A 23,302-nucleotide genomic window follows, 5' to 3' on the forward strand; every position below is an offset into this window, starting at 1 on the left:
AAGGTTATGGGTCCAATTCTCGGTCGGGGCACATACCTAGGTTGCAGTTTCTATCCGGGCCACATAACAGGAGGCAATCAATTGACTTTTCTTTTTCTCTCTGTCAAACAAAATCCGCAGATATCCTCTGGTGAGGATTAAAAAAAGACTAGAATGTAACAACCTCAACGTGATAACAAGATCACATGGGAAAACCCCACAGCTAATATACTAAGTGGTGAAAGGATGAAAGTTTTTACCCTAAAGTCAAGGACAAGGCTGATTAGGATGGTGGGGGGCCCATCGGGGGTGGGGCCGGCTAGGGGGAGGGGCTGCAAGAGGTTAGCCAGCCAGCCCTGCCCGCTAATGGGGTGCAGGGTGGGGGGTGATCAAGGGCAGGGCCGGCCAAGGGGAGGGGCTGTAGGCCTATCATGGTGGGGCGGGCCGATTGGGGGCGGGCCCAACGGATGGGGTGGGGCTGGCTGGGGGGAAGGGCGGGAGGGCCTAGGGGGGCATTTGACCGGCTGGCCCCACCCTTGATTGGGGTAGGAGAGTCTGATCAGGGGCAGGCCAGCGGGGGCGGGGAGGGGCCATGAGAGGTTGGCTGGCAGGTCCTACCCCCTGATCAGGCCGGTTCATTGGCTACAGTGGGCATCATAGTGACTAGTCGTTGGTCTTTCTGGTTGTTGTGGTTGCTGGCTTTTTACATATATGTTATGACTTTATTACAGTGATGAACACTTTATTTCTTCCAAGTCTGAGGTTCAGTTTTCACTTTGAAATTTGTAATTACTTCATAGGATGATACTTTGACATTATCTGATTATCTTGCCCCTTCCCAACAACTCTTTTTTTTAAAAAAAAAAGATTTTTATTGATTTCAGAGAGGAAAGGAGAAGGAGAGACAGAAACATCAATGATGAGAGAGAATCATTGATCGGCTGCCTCTTGCATGCCCCCTACTGGGGATCAAGCCTGCAACCTGGGCATGTGCCCTTGGCTGGAATTGAACCTGAGACCCTTCAGTCCTCAGGCCGATGTTCTATACACTGAGCCAACCCAGCTAGGGCTCAACAACTCTTTTATTTTAAAAAAAATTTTTTTATTGATTTTTAGAGAGAGAGCAAGGGAGAGAAAGAGAAACATCCATGTGAAAGTACATCAACCAGCATGCTCCTTACTGGGGATCAAGCTCGCAACCTGGGCATGTGCCCTGACCCGAAATGGAACCTTGACCTCCTGGTTCATAGGTCAATGCTCAACCACTGAGCCATGCTGGCAGGGCTTGACACTTTTATTACTTACATTTCAAACTCTACAAGCTTGCGAATATGAGTATTTGTGACCTGCAGTATATTTTGTAGAACCAAAGTGAGGCTACCCTGAACTCAGGCTATTGATGGCTAACGGCACAGTTGTCCAATCATCGGTGTTTTATAGGGAGCCCAGACTGGCGGGGAGACTAGAACTGAAAGATCAAATGGCACTTAAAAGCCTTCCCAAGAGAGTGCTTAGCTAGGCTCTCAGGGCAAAATAGACTTAGGGCAAAGTGCTATCAGGTCTGTCTTTAAAAGCGTCATGGCCGAAACCGGTTTGGCTCAGTGGATAGAGCGTCGGCCTGCGGACTGAAGGGTCCCGGTTTCAATTCCGGTCAAGGGCATGTACCTGGGTTGCAGGCACATCCCCGATGGGGGATGCGCAGGAGGCGGCTGTTGATGTTTCTCTCTCATCGATGTTTCTGACTCTCTATCTCTCTCCCTTCCTCTCTGTAAAAAATCAATAAAATATATTAAAAAAATAAATAAAAATAAAAGCGTCATCAATTGATAGTGTGGTTTCAGAGTTGTGATATTAATTTATACTAAGCATGCAGTAGTGGGGGAGAATATACAACTTGATGAAAAACACTCCTTACCTTCTGCTATTTATCATCTCTTATACAAAGGCAAATTAGTGGCTATATGACCAAAATTATAAACTATATAACATTATTTGAAAGTTATTTAGATTAAAAAAAAGACTTTCCTAAAAGGCCACAGGCACTTTCTTGTTAGAAAATGTACTTTTTGGAACTCTAAATGATGGGATTTAGGGTTTATACCTATTTTTATTTTATTTAAATCCTCACCTGAGGATATATTTCCATTGATTTTTAAAGAGAGTGGGAGAAGGAAAGACAGAGAGCAATATCAATGTGAGAAAAACACATCGATTGGTTGCCTCCTACACGTGCCCCAATCAAGGCCCGGGCCAGGGAGGAGCCAGCAACCAAGGTATGGTGCCCTTGATGGGAATTGAACCCGGGATCTTTGGTCTGCAGGCTTGTGCTCTATCCGCTGAGCCAAACTAGCTAGGGATATACCTATTTTTAAAAATTAATCTTGTCTTTCAACTTAGACAATGGTCATGAAATGTACAGATGACTGCTCACTGCATATAAATAAATGTGTTATTGGGGCATCCGAGAACTTTTCCCATTGGCACTATTGAAGATTAGGATCTCCCATGCCTGTCCTTAGACTCTCTGAATTTTACTTTATTTTTTATTGATTTCAGAAGGGAAGGGAGAGAGAGACATCAGTGATGAGAGAGAATCATTGATCAGGTGACTCCTGCACGCCCCGCACTGGGGATTGAGCCTGCAACCGGGGCATGTGCCCTGACAGGGATTTGAACCTCAAACTCCTGGTTCATAGGTTGATGCTCAAAGCATTGAGCCACGCCAGCCAGGCTGGTCTCTCTGAATTCTAAAGGCATACTGAAAAGGATATTAAAGTTGGAATTAACAGAGCAGTGGGCAAATTATGCCCGGACCTGCGGGGCATGCAACGTGGGTGCCGTGAAGGTGCCTGTAAGGGAATGAGAGGATAGGAGACTCAAAGAAATGGAGGCAAGACAGGATTCTGATCAAGCCTCAAATTTTATTTTTACAGCGGCAGAATATATATTGTTCCAGGGACGGGGGTGAGTAGCAAAGCTTATGGTAATAGCCTATCAGCAAGTGGCAGCTATTTGTGGTGTGTGACAAGTGGTGTGTGACGGTTATTCTTTAACTGCTGGTAGTGTGTCCCGATTATTCTTAATTGCTGGCCAAACCGCAGGACACACGTGGTTTCTAGTAACTGGGAACTGGAAACTTTTACTTCTAAGATGGAATTGTTTATGCCATGGCTCCCAACAAAATTCTGGTTTCACCACTTGCCAATTGTGAATTCTTCCTCATCAGTAAAACTACAGTGAGCTTTCTTACCAGGCTGGTGGTTGTTTGGTGAGAGAATGCCTATAAAACTCCTTGCAGAAAACAGATCTTCAATAAAAAGTAGCTATTATTTTTAGTAGACAGGAGAAGTGCAGAAAAGGAAGGAGAATCTATACAATTATCAGGCAGGAACCTTGGAAGATTATGAAAGGTTTACGTTTAGTAGAAATTTTCTCCAAAGTGTCTCTATTGTCAAATAAAGAATCTTGAGCTTTCTTCCTTACTTAGCTCATCTGCTTGAAATCTGTCTTCCTCTGCCACTGTCTTAATAGGAAGTTCATGTCTGTTCATAATCTGTTATTTTATTTTCAAATTTATTTTTCAAATTTCTAATCCTGACTGGCAGTAGAGAGGTCTTTTTCATTTTTTTTTAATATATATTTTTTATTGATTTCAGAGAGACAGGAAGAGTGAAAGAGAGATAGAGACATCGATGATGAGAGATAATCATTGATTGGCTACCTTCTTCACACCCCACACTGGGGATCGAGCCTGCAACACGCATGTGCCCTGACCGGGAATCGAACTCATGACCTCCTGGTTCATAGGTCGATGCTCAACCACTGAGCCACACTAGCCAGGTGAGAAAATCTTTCTCTTGTTCACTGCTAGGCTTTAGTTCCAGTTGTCCTCTCATCTTGACCTGTCATCTCCATGTACTTTTCTCTGCCTACCCCATCCCCTCTAATAAAAAGACCAAACAGCAAAGCACTCCCCACATAAGTTGAGAGTTGCCTGTCTTGTCTGAATTCTCATTGTAAATACTACATTTTATTGTAATTTAAGTTTGCATTAAGGGTATCACTTGTGTTTCCTCAAGGCAGTGGATTGTACTGTTATAGTTCTTGGTGTCCCACCAAGATGCTAACATCTGTGATTTATGTTCTTTAGATAATTCTGTAAAAGGAGTCTGCAAGTTCAATGACAACTTCAGTAATAATTTTGATAATGCATCCAAAGAATTAGGACTTATCCAAAAATCACATGAGTCTGCAGTTCCCTCAGGTATTTCTGCCTCAAATGCTATTTTTTCCAAGTAATTATTTTACTGTAAATAATTCTATTTCGGGAGCACCCCCTATTGGGCAAGCTGCTATTTGAAATTTTGACATTGTAATTTCTCAGTACCAAAGTTTCAGTCTACAGGCAAATACAGGATGCATAAAAGCAATGATGCAACTCTAATGTTGAGACCCAACATCTGAACATGTTACCCATTTTTATTTTTTAGCCTCAACACACAGAGAGAAACATTGATCAGTTGACTTCTGTACTTGCCCCAACTGGGGATAGAACCCGAAACCTAGGTATGTGCCCTGATCAGGAATCAAACCCGAGACTTCAGTACATGGGTTGACACTCCAACTAACTGAGCCACCAACTAAAAGAGTTATGGTTCCCTTGGAGTTTGAATTGTGGCATCATGGACCCAAATTTATTTCTCTTAAAACCTATGCTGAAAGAATATCTGTGAGATAAGTTACTGAAATTAAGTTACTTCCACTATTTAGCATATACTATACAAAATATTGAGGTAATCAGTGTCATCTGCCTCATCCTTTGAGCAGAGACTTCATTTGGAAGTGCCAGTGACTGCTAAGTGTTAAGTTTCTAGTATTTACCCTTAACTAGAAAAAAAGCTGAATAATATTATGACTCCTCCTCCACACTTAACATCTAATTAGCACAAGCCTTCCCATTTCTCACTAATGCTCTAATTTAGATCTTGGGGTATGCAGCATTTTATAAATAATTTGTTTTTTGACATCTAATTTCTGCATTTGTTTCTTATATTAGTTTAGGAGATTATGATAATCACAGTAACTTGTTATTCATTGTCCCTTCTGTAAGGGAATGTTCAAGGTGCTATATTATAGTTATAATTAGCAACTAAAAAGATTGAGGCCTTAGCTGGTTTGGCTCAGTGGATAGAAGATTGGTCTGTGGACTGAGGGTTGCGAGTTCAATTCCAGTCAAGGACACATGCCCAGTTTGTGGGCTCAATCTCCAGTAGAGAGCATGCAGGAAGCAGCTGATCAATAGTTCTCTCTCATTGTTGATCTTTCCTTTTCTCTTTCCCTCTCCCTTCCTCTCTGAAATCAATAAAAATATATTTAGAAAAAAAAGATTGAGGTTGGTAAATGCACACCTTCCATCACTCTACTGCCAGTACTACCACCTCCTCTTTCACTAGTACAGCAAACATGAGATTTGGTTTGAGTTAGACAGTCTGTGTTCTAAGCAGTTCACGTATATTAACTTATTCAATCTATAGGCTATTGCTTAAAGAATATGCAAGAAACTGGTCATTGTGGTTTCTCTAGAAAGGGAGTCGAGGGCAACAGCATCCTTTTATATTGTTTTGACATTAACTATAGATAGTAGTAATTTTAATATTAAACTCATTTGAATGTAAAATCACTTCATTAATATTAAAATAATGTGGAAATAAACAGAATACAGGTAAGTAGGAAAATGGCATGCTTGCATGTGCACCATGGCTGCACATTTTGTTGTTATAAATGCATGCGTTTGGTGAGTGAGGGTGACAGAGGGTGACAGACACAGCTGGTATAGGCTTGGAGGCTGAACACCACGGAGAGAGAGAGACAGTTCAGCAAACAGGGCAGGCCAAGCAGTATTCTGGGGCCTATAACACTTGGTTGGTGGGTGTGCTGGCAACCTGGCCTGAGGTCCTGGGCAGTGTCAGCAGTGGCATCTGGGCTCACCTCACATCATTCAGGGCCCTGAGGCAAACTCATGCAGAACAAAGGCCACCGGTGCACATCAGAGTTGTAGTGTTACCTGCATCTGTTCCCCCTGCTTCTGCATCAGCTGCTGCACCAGCTCCTGGAAATTGGTGCTTGGGTTTTTGCTGCACAGCATGAAGGTGATCTGGCCACTGGGGTAAGTGGGGATGGTGCCGTAGGCTAGCCCACCCTGGCTAAGAGTGACCTGCGTGCATCTCCTCCTTGAGGGCCGTCTTCATGAGCTGTTAACAGAACTCCTTGAGGCTCTCAGCAGGCCCCATGGGGTCCGAGGAGTCAGTGATAACATCGAGGGCTTCCTGGTTCGGCTTCATGAACTATAAACCTTCACCCACGTGGAGGGTCAGCTTTGAGCTGGCGTAGCCAACCGCCATGCCCGGCAGGATCTTAGAGAATTGAATGACATCCTCGTCAATGTGGCACTGGACCACGGACTCCACAGAGGAATGCTTCCCCAGCTCCTGCGGGACACCCCCATCCCCATGAACAGCACCTTGCGTGGGTTGCGGTGGCTGCAGAGCGGCAGGTCGGCTATCATCTGGGAGGAGAACTCGTCCCTTTCCGCGCACTGGATGACACCGTCCAACCCCAGGGCTTTGCCATGGCTCTCACTGCAGAAGACAAGGATATCCTGGTACCGCGAGTGCTGATGGTGTAGCAGTGGCTCCAGCTGCAGGGACAGGGCCAGGTCGGCCACAGGCTGCACATCTCACAGAACCAGCCCTCGCGGAGGGCAGGGGCCAGAAGGCGGGGCGGGGGTGGGGTTCCATGGCTGGCGGCTGTGCGAGTGCAGACCAGGACTGCAGGTCACAGGAAGTCACAGCACAACCGCTGCAGATTTTTTTAAAAGAAATATGGCTAACACCGAAAAGCACAGCTCAAATGTCCCTTCAAGGGGGTCGTGCAGGAGGCAGCCGATCAGTGATTCTCTCTCATTGATGTTTCTATCTCTCCTCAACTTCCTCTCTGAAATAAAAAAATATATTAAAAAAAATAGTTTTACAAATTGTGGGTTCCTTTCTTCTATGAAATATAACTCACGTTATGCACCATTCTTCTTGCTTGTTGTTTGTTTGTTTGTTTGTTTGTTTTTTACTGAGATCTCAGCATGTCGGCTGTCCTTGCTGGAAGATCTGTCTCTCACAAAGCACAGTACTGTATGCAGAGATGGCACCGTCCTCTTAGGGCAATCTCATAAGGAGAGATTGTGAGGTTTGGGGGTATCTTTAAATGATCAAAACAATTTAAAATACATATTTAGAAAAACAAATAATGAAAAAATTATATACAGTAAATACGTGCATCAGAGAGAGGGGAAAACAGAGAGAAACATTGATTTAAGAGAAACACATCAATTGGTTGCCTCCTGCATGTGCCCTGACCAGGGCCCAGGCCGGGGAGGAGCCTGCAACCGGGTACATGCCCTTGACTGAAATCGAACCCTTAAAATAAATTCATGCTAGTTTTGCTGTTGCACCGCAAACTACAGAATTCCTGGCCCCAATGAATGGTAAGTGTTAAGATGAAAAAAGCCTTAAATTTGTGAATGAAAGACTTAAACAGAAAACATTTTCTGATGGATGGCAACCTGTTGTGGTAGAAAGCATTGAGTCTATAAGACTTCAGCAAGGGATACCTTGAAACAAGTGACACCAAGCCATTTACTGAAAGTAAAGGATTGGTTACACAGTTTCAGGAATAGGCACAAGAAAAAGGATGAGAACAGTACAATATGACATTTGAGAGAGAGAGAAATAGAGACCACATGCACATAACTTTTATTACAGAATTTGTCATAATTGTGCTATTTTATTATTACTTATGGTTGTTAACCTCTTACTGTGCCAAATTTATAAATTAAACTTTATGCTCCATATGCATGTATAGGAAAAACATAGTAGATATGCCGCAACCCGCACGGCGGGTTCAGGAGGACTTGTAGGAGTGCCAACACACAATGAAGACACTACAGAAGAAATGAATTTTAAGCATGGGGGCCAGGTGGAGCCTCCTTTGTGAAGAGGAGGAACCACAGGCCTTTGTCTTGCCTGCTTTTATTCAACTTGGTTACACGTTTGCCCTTAGCAAAGCATGTAGCCAGAGCACCTAGTACGCTGATAGTATCAGAGGTCAGTAGAGGTCCGTAAAGTTCAGTAAACATTTACCCAAAGATTATCAGGTCAGGAAATCCCCGAACTCTCAGCAAGAGCAATCTGTGCTTGTGTCAGTCCTGCTGAACGCCCAAGGTTTACGGCCTTCCAAATTCCTTGTTGCACTTTCATGCCAACGCTGCTATGCGGTGGTCTCTGGCATAGATATAGGGTTTGGTACTATTTGTGGTTCAGGTATCCACGGGGTAAGGGGTGTCTTGGAAGCATCTACCGTGAATAAGTGGGGACCAAGATATGTTCTATCTACATTTCCATGGAAATGTATGCTTTGAAATCATTTAACTAGTTACATTGGCTTAACAAGGCATGCATATACTGCAGAAAATTTCAATAAACTGAGATCGCTACTACTAATCTAATGGACTTTCTAGCATAATGAGGTAGGTAACAATGTCAACCTGAATATTAAATATTAGTGTAGCTCTTTCTAAAATAAAAAATGTAAATATAATTGTAATTTTTCTCCTAATACGCTATTGGATTGCTTTGCGCGCATTCAGGTCCAAACACCTGAAGACAAGTACACTAGAATATGCCATTCTTTCAACATGTAATTATTATGGATTTCCCTAAAAGTACATTTCTTATTTGTGCATGTTATTATCATGCTTTTAAAAGAATCTTTCTCAAACTTTTATCATATGTGTTTTGTCTCAGACCTATACACTTGATATATTTGCAATTTATGAAGCGTTTGTTTTTTGGGGGTTACTTTCATGTATTGAATCTAGCAGTCCAGAAGGCACCATGCTAGGGTGGTAGAACAATGTTTTTGTTTGTTTGTTTTGTGAACATTTATTGTATGTTTACCCTTATAAATTACAAAAGCATATAACAATTATGAATAAATCATAGCAATATATTAGATGCATTTACTTTACATTTATTTGATAAGAACAAAAATTACTTATATTTCCTAATTAAGTGCATTTATTTGATATGAACAAAAATGACTTGTATTTTCAAATTAAGAATTGAAGCCTCAAAAAAAAAAAAAAGAATTGAAGCATTCCTTCAAAATGAAAAATTCCATTTGCCTTTACAGATCACTCTTTTTATATTCATGAATCAATTATTCTCTTTGCTGAAATAAATTTACTTTCAAAACTACATTTTTAAAATTCATAACACCTTTTGTAATATATAAGGTCATAGAATCATTGAACTTTAGAATCTGAAGGTAACATATTTTCTAAATCCTTCTATTACTAAAGAAATAAAAATCTTTTTTAAAAAGAGAGTCTCACAGCCCTGCAACCCTTTCTTTTGGTAGGACAGTGTTTTTTAAAACTTCAATGTACATTAAAATTACTTGCAGATTCTGATTCATTATGTCTGGGATGGGGCCTGCATTTCTGATAAATGCAAAGATGTACACAGTCTGGTCTCACCCTTAAGGGACTTATACAGTAATATAGCCAGAAATGAGCATGGATCTGAGTAATTAGACACCCCAGATTTATGTAAGTGTGGTATAGCTCTCCTGTTTTAGTGTGTGTATAGTCCCATTCTTCTCAAGGTCACCAAATTTACTTACTTTCTTGGACAGTAGCAGCATGTGCCATGTGTTTTAAAACTTACCTATCCTCCCTGAGTATACCCTTTCTGAGGCTTTCACTCTTTGATAAGTAATATGTTATTCTATTGCTTTAAAATATGTTAATATCTATTAATGTCTAATCCCTTTCAGATATTATATTGAAATTTGTACCAGGTGAATAAAAGTTGGTTAATTGCTAGTGAAAAGTTAGTGAATTTAAGTGTTATGTATTATCACTTGACATAAGCAAAAGACTGTGTCCTGTAGGAGAAATTCTAAGGACTGGGAAAATAGATCATGGAATAGTTCAAGGAGCTGGGACAAATCTGCCATGCAGGTCCATGTTTAAATGTCCAGGAGTTCTACATATAGCATAGCCCCTAAAGTAAACGTATCCTGAACGAGCAGGACTGTGGGCCTGATACACAGAGAACAAAGAATGCGAGAAGAGAGCTCTGCTAACCTCAAAATGGACTCATGAAAGGATTAATCATCAGTGATAAATGTTCATGGTCCCCAAAGAGCTGAATGTGTTGTGCTATTTTGAGCAAATTCCATCCATCACTGTTGACCCATAATAGCTATCCATCTATTATACTGACTGGTAAGCAGCTGCCCCCAAAGAGGTCAGTTTTATGACTTGCTTGGCTTCATATTAGCCACAGTGGCTGTCACGCCGATGCTCTCTCCAAGCATCCTTCCCTTCACCATAATTGCCAACACACGAGCATGCACACTCACCTCTTCATTCTAAACAGAAAGACAGAGGGATGGTTCTTTCCAGGCTTGCCTGCCAAATTTAACCGAGTGACTAAAATATAGACTTTCAGCCCTAACAGGTTTGGGTCAGTGGATAGATTGTCGGCCTGCGGACTGAAGGGTTCGATTTTGGCCAAGGGCATGTACCTTGGTTGCGGGCACATCCCCAGTAGGGGGCGTGAAAGAAGCAGCTGATCGATGTTCCTTTCTCATCAATGTTCCTAACTCTCTCTCTCCCTTCCTCTATGTAAAAAAAATCAATAAAATATATTTAAAAAAAATAAAATATAGACTTTCAGGCCTAATCAATTATTGAACATTGGTTGGGTACTACTTTATAAAAGCACTCAGGCCCCTGGGGGAATATAAAGATGCATAAGACCTGCTTTCCATCTTCACAGAACTTATATTCCAGTTGTTCTGACAATACACAACCTTTTGAAAAATTCACTTTGAGCCATTGGTCAAGTTTTCTTCACCTTTTTGTTTTCCTACCTAGGAAAGTGACTGGCAAATAGCAGGTGAGCAAATTATATACTGAATAATGGTAATTAAATACGAATATTAAGCAGCAGTTTTAGGCAATAATGAAGAACTCTCACAGGACATGATATAGCTAACTTTAAAATGAACTATGTAGATCCCAGCTGGTGTTGCTCAGTGGTTGAGCGTCAACCCAGGAACCAAGAGGTCACTGGTTTGATTCCTGGTCAAGGCACATGCCCAAGTTGCAGACTAAATCTCCAGTAAGGGGTGTGCAGGAGGCAGCCGATCAATGATGTTTCTCTCTCTCTTAGATGTTTATGTCTCTCTATTCCTCTCCCTTCTACACTCTCTCTAAAATCAATAAAAACATAATTTAAAAATTATGTAAAATGAACTATGTCGAGAATGATACGGGAAGTATGTTTCTCAAACTGGTTCCACAAGTTTGCTTCAAGAATATTATTTTATTTTATACATATATGGCAACCATACACTTGAGGAATTTAGATCTGGCTTCATATTTGTATATATTTAACCAACAGTATACCTGAAATTAAAATAATTTAAAGAAATATTAGGAATCCTCAAGAATATTATCTTTTAATAGACAATTATTCAATGCCATTTATGGATTTCATTTAAATTCTCTTTCAAACAAATTGCAAAGTATTTTTTAAATCATGACAGAATAAGGTAAATATAAATAATTACTGGGTATTTGATGATTTAAAGAAATTATTCTCTCTCTCTCTCTCTCTTTTTAGAGAGATAGAAACATTGATTTGCTTTTCCACTTATTTATGCATCCATTGGTTGATTCTTATATGTGTCCTGACTGGGGATTGAACCCACAACCTTGGAGTATTGGGACAATGCTCTAACCATTCGGAGCTTCCTGGCCAGGGTTCCTTCTCCTTCTCCTTCTCCTTCTCCTTCTCCTCCTCCTCCTCCTCCTCCTTCTCCTTCTCCTTTCCCTTCCCCTTTCCCTTCCCCTTCCCCTTCCCCTTCCCCTTCCCCTTCCCCTTCCCCTTCCCCTTCCCCTTCCCCTTCCCCTTCCCCTTCCCCTTCTCCTTCTCCTTCTCCTTCTCCATCTCCTTCTCCTTCTCCGTCTCCTTCTCCTTCTCCTCCTTCTCCTTCTCCTCTTATTCTTTACAGCTTCTTTTTAAAAAATATATATTTTTATTGATTTCAGAGAGGAAGGGAGAGAGAGAAACATCAAATGATGAGAGAGAATCATTGATTGCCTGCCTTCTGCACGCTCTGCCCTGGGGATTGAGCCTGCAACCCAGGCATGTGCCTTTGGCCAGAATTGAACCCTGGGACCTTTCAGTCCACAGGCTGATGCTCTATTCACTGAGCCAAACTAGCTAGGGATATTCAGGGCTCCTTTTAAATAATTCTTATCTTTTAAAAATATAAGCTGATCCCCAGCCTGTGTTGCTCAGTGGTTGAGCATAGACATATGAACCAGGAGGTCAGAGTTCGATTCCTGTCAGGGCACATGACAGGGTTGCAGGCTCGATCAGTGGGGGGCGTGCAGAAGGCAAATGATCAATGATTCTCTCTCATCTTGGATGTTTCTAGATCTCTCTTCCTCTCCTTTCCTCCCTAAAATCAATAAAAATATAGTTAAAATATATAGATTTAAAAAATATATATATATACTGAAATAGCTAAGAAATGAGATGATAGAATGTCAGAGATTTGTTCTGAAATAATCTAGGGGGTGGGTTGCTAATATGTAACATATAGATTGTGGTGGGAAGAATAGTGACTCCACAAAGAAGTCCACATTCTAATGCCCAGAAATTAAGGTAGTGGATAGAATTAAGGTTGCTAATCAGTTAACCTTAAAATAAGGAGATTATCCTGGATTAATCACGAGGACACAATGTAATCACAAGGGTCCTTATGTGAGGACGAGGTAGGCAGAGGCAGAGTGATGTGCATGAGGAAGACTTGACTGGTCGTTGCCAGCTTAAAGATGGAAGAGAACTACAAACCACTAAGCTACACGTAATATAAGAACCATATAACACTATATTTCCACTTACTGCCTCCATTCTTTGCAGTATTATTGCCACGTATTTTAAAACTACAAAAGTTATCATCCCCCAAATACAGTATTATAATATTTATATTGAACAACCTGTTGTCTTTTTAAAAAGAGCATTTCCAGTGCTCTTAATTTTTTCCTATAGAACTAACTTTCTATCTGTGTCATTGCCCTTCAGTCTGAAAAATGTCCTTAAGCATTTCTTGTAAGATAGGTCTTCTTGTAATGAACTATCCCAGTTTTGTGCTCTTTTTGGCTATTTTTAATTCTCCAAATATTTACCGAGGATAAAATATGAGCAGGCACTAAATAATTACCTAATATATCCTCTATAATAAACCCTAATATGCAAATCAACCGACGGCAGAATGACTGGTGGAACAACCTGCTGCGATGATGTGCACTGACCACCAGGTGGCAGATGTTCAATGCAGGAGCTGCCCCCGACCAGGGGCAGCTCCTGCGTTGAGTGTCTGGCCCCAGAGAGGGAGGTGACTGATAGGGCGTGGGGGGGGGGGGGGGCATCAGAGCCAGCCAGTGGGTGGCACCAGGCCACCAGCCAAGACAGGTGCCAGCGGAGGCCCCCTGATCCCCCCACCCACCAGTCGCCCCACAGATCAGCCCTGATCACTGGCCAGGCCTAGGGACCCTACCCTATATATTGGGAACAGTCTCTTAGATTTAAAAATTAAAACCTTGCAAGGCTACTCTAACACTGAAAAAGCAGGATGATGCAGTGATGACATGCATGGACTCTGGCTTGCACATTTTGTGGTCAGCCCTGACTCTGACACTTATAACTGTGTGACAAAGCCAATTACTTAACTTCTCTCTGCTTCAGTTTTCCACCCATAAGATGGGTAAAATGGTACTACTGCCACAGAAGGATCATGTTATGTACTACTTTTTATAATCAGGGCAAAAAAATGTAGCTGCCCATACAATAACAAGATGCCTGCCGAAACCGGTTTGGCTCAGTGGATAGAGAGTCGGCCTGCGGACTGAAAGGTCCCATGTTCGATTCTGGTCAGGGGCATGTACCTTGGTTGCGGGCACATCCCTGGTGGGAGATGTGCAGGAGGCAGCTGATCGATGTTTCTCTCTAATCGATGTTTCTAACTCTCTATCTCTCTCCCTTCCTCTCTGTAAAAAATCAATAAAATATATTTTTTAAAAAAAAAAAGATGCCTTTCACCTGTATGAAAAGTATGGTCACTGGTGCATGCAGCGTCCTGGATTGCGAGAGGGATGTCTGACTGCCAGTTTAGGCCCGACATTCCCAGAGGGGTCCCGGATTGCAAGAAGATGCAGGCTGGGCTGAGGGACCCCTCCCCCCACCCCTGTGCATGAATATCGTGCACTGGGCCTCTAGTTCTTAATAAAGGAAGTGATTGTTTTCAAACTTTTGGATTTCTATTTTTTAATACTTTGCTTTTAGTATAGACTGAACAATAGGTGTTAGCAGCAAATCAGTATCAGCGAATACTAAACACCACTGAAGAAATGGAAATTCAAGTAATTCCATGGTAAAGAAATGTAAGTAACAAAACATCCCACTAAGTTAACATTATCATTTTCTTTATACATAGACTGTAATTTAGAATTATAACAATTGTTTTAACAAAGTTATTTTCAAAAGGAAGCAGTAAGTAGCTACTGGTTTAAAGCTAAAATGGTAGGTGATTGGTTCAATGTTTTTACAATTTAAAAATTCCTCAAACAGGCTTATGTAAATAAAAGATAAGCAGAAATTTCCAATTATGTGTGTGAGAGATACCGAGACAGAGAGCTTCTTCTCCAATATGAATGGGTCGAAAATATTTTTCAGGTTAATAAAGTTATGTTTTTGTGTTTTGTTCTGTTTTTTGCTTGTTTGTTTGCTTGTTTTATAAACAGATTTTTACAGCCCTGACCTGTGTGGCTCAGTTGAATGAGCATGGTTCTATGCAGCAAAAGGTTGCTGGTTCGGTTCCCTGAGAGGGCACATGCCCGACATGTTTCGGCCTTGATCCCCATTAGGGGGCATGCAGAAGGCAGCTGATTGATGTTTCTCACATGAGTGTTTCTCTTTCTCTCTTTCTCTCTCTCTCTCTCTCTCTCTCTCTCTCTCTCTCTCTCTCTCTCTGTCATCAATTAAAAAATAGACTTTTACAAATGTTTGGCTTTATCCCCTCATAGTCTCTGTAGAAAATGAACACACATATAGCAGTAACTCATTTTGGGGGGGGGTATAATTAGTCTTTATTTTATTTTATTATGCATTTTTATTGATGTCAGAGAAGAAGGGAGAGGGAGAGAGAGATAGAAACATGAATGATGAGAGAGAATCATTGATCAGCTGCCTCCTGCATGCCCCCTACATGTGCCCTTGATAAGAATCAAACCCAGGACTCCTCAATCTGCAGGTCAGCTCTACCCACTGAACCAAACCGACTAGGGTCTAATTAGTCTTTATTAATGCATAAAGCCAAACCTAAACTATCTGCTATTTTATCTTGTCAGAGATATTCCCTTTTGAGGTAAAATACAAAAGGTTTCTAATGACAACATTTTATATATCATTCCAAGAATGATGGCTGCTTCCCATTAGAGAGAGTTTTAGGAATGAGAAGTGACTGGCTTAAAATTATGGCTAATAAAATTATAACCTAAATCTATCAGTATCCAATAATCATAGACACATGCTTATTTACTTACAACAATGTCTGTACTTTTATTTATTACTAGAAGCCCGGTGCATGAAATTCGTGCACTGGGGAGTGGGGTTCCCTAAGCCCAGCCTGCCCCTCTCACAGTCCGGGAACCCTCAGTGGATGTCCTACTGACGGCCACAGTCTGGCAGCAGAGGCTCGGAGCAGGCGTCCCATGTGTGTGAGTGTGTGTGTGTGTGTGTGTGTGTGTGTGTGTATGTGTCTGCTGGGCCTGCCCCCAGCCGCACCATGTAGGTGCAGAGCAGTTGTCGTGTGTGTGTGTGTGTGTGTGTGTGTGTGTGTGTGTGTCCCTGCTGGGGGCCTGCCCCCAGCCACATCAGAGGCTCAGAGCAGTTGCCCTGTGTGTGTGTGTGTGTGTGTGTGTGTGCTGGGGGCCTGCCCCAGCCACACCATGGAGGCTTGTTGATCTCTCAGGCTCCTGGCCTCCACTGCATGTTGTTCTCTCCCTAGAGCTGTGGCCAGGGTGGGGAGCAGGCCCTCCTGGGTGCTGCCTGCAGGCTGCACTTTCCTGCTCAAGGATTGCCATGGTGACTGGCAACCCAGGAGCAGGCCCTTCTGGGTGCTGCCTGCTGGGGGCTGCCTACAGGTGGCACTTTCCTGCTCATGGATCACCATGGCAACTGGGATGCAGGCCCTCCTGGGGGCTTCCTGCAGGCTGCACTTTCCTGCTCTCGGATCGCCATGGTGACCTGGGAACAGGCCCTGCTGGGGGCTGCCTGCAGGCCCTGCTTTCCTACTTGTGGATCACCACGGCAACCCAGGAGCAGACCCTGCTGGGGGCTGCCTGCAGGCCATGCTTTCCTACTCACGGATTGCCACGGCAACCTGGGAGCAGGCCCTCCTGGGAGGCCGGGGCTGGGCGGGCGGTGGATCACGATCTCCCGCCCCACCTGCAGTATGCAAATTTAACGGCCATCTTTTTTTTTTAATCTTTAAATTCTTTATTAGTTAAGGAATTACAAATGTGTCCTCATTCCCCCCCCCCCATTAACCCCCAACGGCCATCTTTGTTGGGTTAATTTGCATACTCTTCTGATTAGCTGATGGATGTGGCAAAGGTACAGTCAATTAGCATCTTTGTCTTTTATTAGTGTAGGGTTTTTTTTTTTTTGTTAAGCCTCACCTGAAGATATTTTTTTCCATTGATTTTTTATAGAGACTGGAAGGAAGGGGGTGAGATAGAGAAAAACATCAATGTGAGAGAGACACATAGATTGGTTGCCTCCTGCACACACCCTCAATAAGGATGAAGCCCTGAAAAGGGATGAAGCCTGAAACTAAGACCCTTCAGTCTGCAGGCCAATGCTTTAACCACTGAGCCAAACCAGCTAAGGCCAAAGTTTGTATTTCTAGAAGGATCTTTGAAATTTCTTTTCTCCTTATTTTTATGATTACCTAATTATCCATTCCATTATTCTTTTTGTGGCAAATATTCTGATATTCTGATTTAATTTATGTATAAAGACTAATCCTGAGTATTCAAATGGATGTGTCCTCTGACATGGGGATAAATTATGCCACATAGTGATTGAAAATATAACTAACCCGGAAAGTGATTTTGACATAAGACCTCATTTTTTTTCCAGAGGTTATTTTAGTTTGGGGCTTTGGGATGAGTTAAACATCCCAGAGCAGGGGAGGGTGGAGGGTGGAGGGTAGTGCAGGGAAAGTTCATAATTCTTCAGTATCTAGGCAGATCAGTTGTTAGCAGGAACATCTGAGATATCAGATCATGCTTGCCAATCAAGAGATATTTAATGAGCATCTCCTTTTTGCCTGATGCTGTTGGGAAATATAAAAATACCTGTAAGACAAATAGAGGACCCACAATCATGCTGGAGAAACAATATAATTGTTAAGAACAATTAAATACTAAACTTTGTAGTAATATACTAATCATAGCTTCAATAAAGAGAGACTGTGTGGATTGGAATAATTAATAAGGCTGTACCAAAGGAAATGTGGAACCAACTGAAGGCTTATTAACCTTGGTTCTATTTTAGGTAGGATGACTATAAAGCAAAAACAAACAACAAAAAAGATTGTTTTGGTGGAAATGACTTATAATGATTTACATAGGGTCATCTTAAGCCTACTAGGAATCTATATATATAAAATCCTAATATGCAAATAGATTGAACAGTGGAACAATTGAACAACCTGTTGTTATGACGTGTGCTGACCACCAGGGGCTACATGCAGAACGTGGTGGGCATCGAATACAGGCAGCAGAGTGCAGAACATGGCATCATGACACGGAGGGATGGTGGAGCAGGTGAGCGGAGGAGCCAGATCAAAGTGGGGCACAGGTCGCTGTCATCGGGGCAAGCCTCTGGTGGTTACTGAAATTTCTTTGCTCCCATGTGCCATGGTCCCACTGGGTGCTCGCACCTGCTGCTGGCACCGCCTCACTCGCACCTGCTGCCAACGCCCCATGCCAGTCCCTATCACTCAACCATCAGCAGGTGCGAGTGGGGCTGGAACTGTCAGTGCATGGGAGTGGCAGCAGGAGTGAGGCTTCCAGCAGACAGGGGACCAGGGGCCATGGTGAGAGGGGCTGACACCTGCTCGTGTGCCCACCACAGCCTCACAGCCCACAGTTCCTTTCAAGGTGCACAAATTCATGCACTAGGCCTCTAGTAGATCAATAAAGTTACAGGTAAATGTCAAGATCTTATTTCTATTTCATTGAGATAAAAGAAGAGGTGTTCAACAGATTAAATTCTGGTCTGCATTAGTTATTAGCAATTGCATTAGTTTTCTTTCTTTCTTTCACATTAGTTTTTTATTGCTCTACAACAAATCACCACAAATGTAGCAACTTAAAACAGTATATAAGTAGCCCAGCCAGCATGGCTCAGTGGTTGAACATCGACCTATGAACCAGTAGGTCATGGTTTGATTCTCAGTCAGGGCACATGAGTGGATTGCATGTACAATCCCCAGTGTGGGCATGCAGGAGGCAACCAGTTAATGGTTCTCTTTTATCCTTGATATTTCTATCTCTCTCTCCCTCTTCCTTCCTCTCTGAAATCAATAAAAATATATTTTAAAAAATACTTAAGGTCAGGAAATGACCTCCTGGCCCAGAGCTGTCTGGCTGGAGCATCAGGAAAGGACTAAAGATTAGATTTTAGGAAAAGTAGAAGCAATGTTTCAAAGACCTGTATTGCAGGTACTTCACACATTTGTAATACATGAGTCTGAAATAGTAAGCAACTTGGTTTTCAAAAGATTTCTGAATCATGTGCAGTTACTTGGGCGAGTTGATCAGGACCCTGTCATGAGACACGTGGAAGGAAAACAACAAGTCACATTATTTTCTCCAGCAACAAATGAGATGTGGAAATCAGGAGACAATGAAGCATACCAAATGCGTGACATCAGTCAAAAGACAACATGGTACAGAATTTCAGTATTCCGATCAGACCTCAGAGATGTGGCATATCAGTATGTGAAAAAGGGCTCTCGAATTTATGTGGAAGGGAAAGTAGACTATGGTGAATACATGGCTAAAAATAATGTGAGGAGACAAGCAACAATAATCATAGCTGACAACATTATATTTCTGAGTGACCAGATGAAAGAGAAGGCATAGAGCAGACCATTCTTCTTTGGTCAGTGTTTGGTATAGTCTCATTTCCAAATCATGTATAGTCTTTATAGTTTCTAAGGACAACAATTAAAATATTACCTACACTAATAAAAGACAAAGATGCTAATTGACTGTACCTTTACTATGCCCTAGGCCACCCCCACCAGCCAATCAAAATGACTATATGCAAATTAACCCAACCAAGATGGCAGCCGGCAGCCACGGAGCTGGAGCAAATAGGAGGCTTGGTTGCCTGGGCGATGGAGGAAGCTAAGCTTCCCGCCTGCCTGAGCTGGCTGTGGCCTCGGCTGATGGCAACAAAGTTTCAATTATAGAAGACAAATAAATCCCAGATACCTGCTTCTATCCAGCCTCCACTGGGAGCTTGGGTGGCTGGGGGTTGTGGCCAGCCTGCAAACAGCCATCAGACCCTCACCCAGACTGGCCACACCCTCATGGGGTGAGGGTCCCCGCTGGGGGGCTTAGCCAGCCTGAAAACGGCCATCAGCCCCTCACTCAGGCTGGCCAGGCACTCCTATATAATAAAAGGGCAACATGCAAATTGATCCTAGCAGCAGAACGACTGGGAATGACTGGTCACTATGACACACACTGACCACCGGGGGCAGACGCTCAATGCAGGAGCTGCCTTCTGTTGGTCAGTGCGCTCCCATAGGGGGAGCTCTGCTTAGCCACAAGCCAGGCTGACAGCTGCCAGTACAGCGGTGGTGGTGGGAGCCTCTCCCACCTCCTCAGCAGCTCTAAGGATGTTCAACTGCAGCTTAGATTTGCTCCCCGCTGGCAAGTGGACATCCCCCGAGGGCTCCCGGCTGCCAGAGGGGTGTCTGACTGCCAGCTTAGGCCCAATCCCCCCAGGGAGCAGGCCTAAGCCAGCAGGTGGTCATCCCCCAAGGCGTCCCAGACTGTGAGAGACCACAGTCCGGGCTGAGGGACCCCCCCCCCCAAGTGCACAAATTTTTGTGCACCGGGCCTCTAGTTTTATATAAAAATACATTGAAAAAAAGTCAGCTTCTCTGGATCAAGAGTCTGCACATAACCTAATTTGATTGTCTGCTCAGGGTTTCAAAAGCCTACAATCAAGATGTTCACCAGACTGCATTCTTACTGGAGGCTCAAGTAGGGAAGAACCTGTTCCCATACTCATTTATGCTGTTGGAAGAATTCTGATTCTTGCAGTTGAATGACTGAGGAATCCAGCTTTTTATTAATTATTGACTAGAGGCTGTCTTTGGTCTTAGAGGACACTCATAATTTCCTGCTGCATACATAAACCTTTCCATAAGCAGTTATCATACAGAAATGTGAAATGTGCTGCTTCAAGACCAGCAGGCCTTGGCCTGGGTCTGCTAAGATATATATATATATATATATATATATATATATATATATATATATATATATATATATATACACTTATATATATATATAATCTGTTTTAGGTGATATATTTGTCATAAGTCTTCTAAGAAAAGGATAGATAGCTAAATAGATAGAGTAACCAACCTACCACCGGATATCCTATCACCTTTGTCATATTCTTTTGTTTGTTTGTTTGTTTGTTAATTCTCACCCAAGGATGTTTTTCCATGGATTTTTTTTTTTAAGAGGCATAGAAGGGAGATGGAGAGACAGAGAGAAACATCGATGCCTCTTGCATGCACCCCAACCATACCAGGGAACCTGCAACCAAGGTATGTGCCCTTGACCAGAATCGAACCTGGGACCCTTCAGTCCACTGGTTGAAACTCTATCCACTGAGCCAAACCGGCTAGGGCCTTTAGCATATTCTTTTGGTAAAGCCAAATCACAGATTCTTTCTGCATTTGAAGAGAAGAGACTAACTCATTAGGTGTCACCTTAGGATGTGTCCATCATCAAATATTAGATACTATATTTCTACCATATTTTATTGTACTTGCTAAGAACTCAATATTTTAGTTGGTGATGAATAATCTCTTCTCACTACATTTCAGTGTTGAGAAATAATTCTTTATATGCCTGTCACATTTCTGCACATCTGAGCAGGAGGCATTGGCATCTTTGTTCTGCTTGCCCAGATGTTTGTAGAGCTAATGTCTCCTTCCAGGGCAGATAAAAGATTTGTTTCCTGACCTGGGTGCTAAAGACATTTTTTTTTTCTTCCTAGAGAACATTAGGCCGTTTTGGTAGCATCCTCTCTATAAAATTAAGGATTTTCTAAACTTGAAATTCCTTAGCTGTAGCACAAATCCACTGCATGTCCAGCATCTACCTATGCTCACAACCTCATCCCAAGATAAGACTTGAGAAGCAGTGGGAACAAGTTTGAACATGAAGGTCAAGTTGCCTGTTGTGCCCTGTATACTGAAGTCCTTTGTCTCTGACCCAGGAGTCTCCTGCCTCCTGCCAGCATATATGCAACTGTGGGCAAGCTAATGCATTAGGTTAAAAGCAGAGCAAAATCTCAGATCTTTCACAATTCTTGACACTCAATTTTCCTCTATGTAATTTAAGATATTACATTGCAGTTATTTCTAAGATTTCTTTCATGTTTAATCTTCCATAGTCTAATACTCTAATTGGCTCTGTCATTTTTGTCATTGTCATAGTTGAATGCAAGCATTTTTGTACTTGACCTCCTTAAAGGATATTTAACTAAACACTTCACAGTAGTGTGGAGATAGTAAAAATTATTTAAAACCACCTTTTGCAGATAAGTAAATTAAATTTATTTTAATTTGTTGGTACAGCTAATGTGATTCATTACCCATTTGGGAAACACACTGGTTTGACTACGAGTCAGGTGCTCATCCCTTAGCTCATGTCATTGTTACAGTTCTTTTTCACTTTCTATGGCAACATTATACAATTCCATCTTTTGCATTTCTCTAAGTCATGTTTAAATATGTCACTGAAAAATCCCACATGCTATCTTTTGTTCAAACTTTTACTCTCACATTTTCTTTCTTTTTTTATTTAATATATTTTTATTGATTTCAGAGAAGGTGAGGGAGAGAGAGATAGAAACATCAATGATGAGAGAGAATCATTGATCAGCTACCTCCTGAACACCCTCCACTGGGGATCAAGCCCACAACCTGGGCATGTGCCCTTGACTGGAATCGAACCCAGGACCCTTCAGTCTGCAGGCCTACGCTCTATCCACTGAACCAAACTGGCTAGGGCTCCTCTCACATTTTCAAATATTAAATTGTCTGCTGTTAGTTAGCATTACTTAATTGATCTTTTTTTGTGTATTATGAAAAAGAAGTGCTTTGGCAGCAGATGGAATTGTAGTGAACTACAGAGTAGGGTTGGGAGCCTAAGCAGACATCCTGAAACAGACTTGCACTGACAGGCAAAATGCAGGGGTGAGACAAGTAGGTTTTCCACAGAGCAAAGGACAATGACAAGAAACCATCCTAGTTTTGCTATTTTCTTCAGCTACAATTAAAAGTAATAAACACAAAAGCTAACTTTTATTGCCTATGCAAAATTTATGGGGACTTCAGAAATAGCTAATAAGCATTTTTATAGAAAATTATATTTGGCCTAATATTTTAAATAAAAACCCCAAATAAAAAAGTCTAACATCTATATGTGCCGGGAGCCGGTCCATCCTTGCTGTTTCAAAGGACCTGGCATATATGGCATACTGTTCTTAATATGTTTGCTCACCTTCTTGGCACTATGTGTTTTAACCAAGGTCTCTTCTCTGAGAAAGGTTGTTTCCCCAGGTAGGGATTTTCCCCTGAAGTTAGGGAGGGAATAAAACCCCTCAACTAAGTGCCAGGTGGGTAATTAATCACTTTAACTACGAACAATCATGCTTAAGCTACATAATCTTTACTCCCTGGAATGGAGATAAGAAACGCCCTAACCTTTGTAATAGAGATTGATAGGATTGAATCAACTGGTATAAATACAGATGTAACAAGATAGAAAGAGACAGAAGAAGACAGAACCAAGAGAGACAGA

At 42.1% G+C, this 23,302-nt stretch overlaps 1 protein-coding gene and 1 pseudogene across 1 annotated transcript; one reads left to right on the plus strand and one right to left on the minus strand.

The window, feature by feature from the left end:
• Nucleotides 1-5,973: 5,973 nt before the first annotated feature.
• LOC132229626 (spermidine synthase-like) lies at nucleotides 5,974-8,288 on the minus strand (annotated as a pseudogene).
• Nucleotides 8,289-18,809: 10,521 nt separating this feature from the next.
• LOC132229282 (single-stranded DNA-binding protein, mitochondrial-like) lies at nucleotides 18,810-19,396 on the plus strand. The gene has a single exon (XM_059686006.1). The coding sequence runs from the start codon at nucleotides 18,881-18,883 to the stop codon at nucleotides 19,325-19,327; it is 447 nt and encodes a 148-aa protein (XP_059541989.1). The 5' UTR covers nucleotides 18,810-18,880; the 3' UTR covers nucleotides 19,328-19,396.
• Nucleotides 19,397-23,302: the final 3,906 nt, after the last annotated feature.

This window comes from Myotis daubentonii, chromosome 3 (assembly GCF_963259705.1).
Source record: "Myotis daubentonii chromosome 3, mMyoDau2.1, whole genome shotgun sequence".
Classification (NCBI taxonomy): domain Eukaryota; kingdom Metazoa; phylum Chordata; class Mammalia; order Chiroptera; family Vespertilionidae; genus Myotis; species Myotis daubentonii.

Bases quoted from the DNA above. Each gene is read 5' to 3' on its own strand.
- LOC132229282 (XM_059686006.1), top strand. From the start codon at position 18,881: ATGTTTCAAAGACCTGTATTGCAGGTACTTCACACATTTGTAATACAT.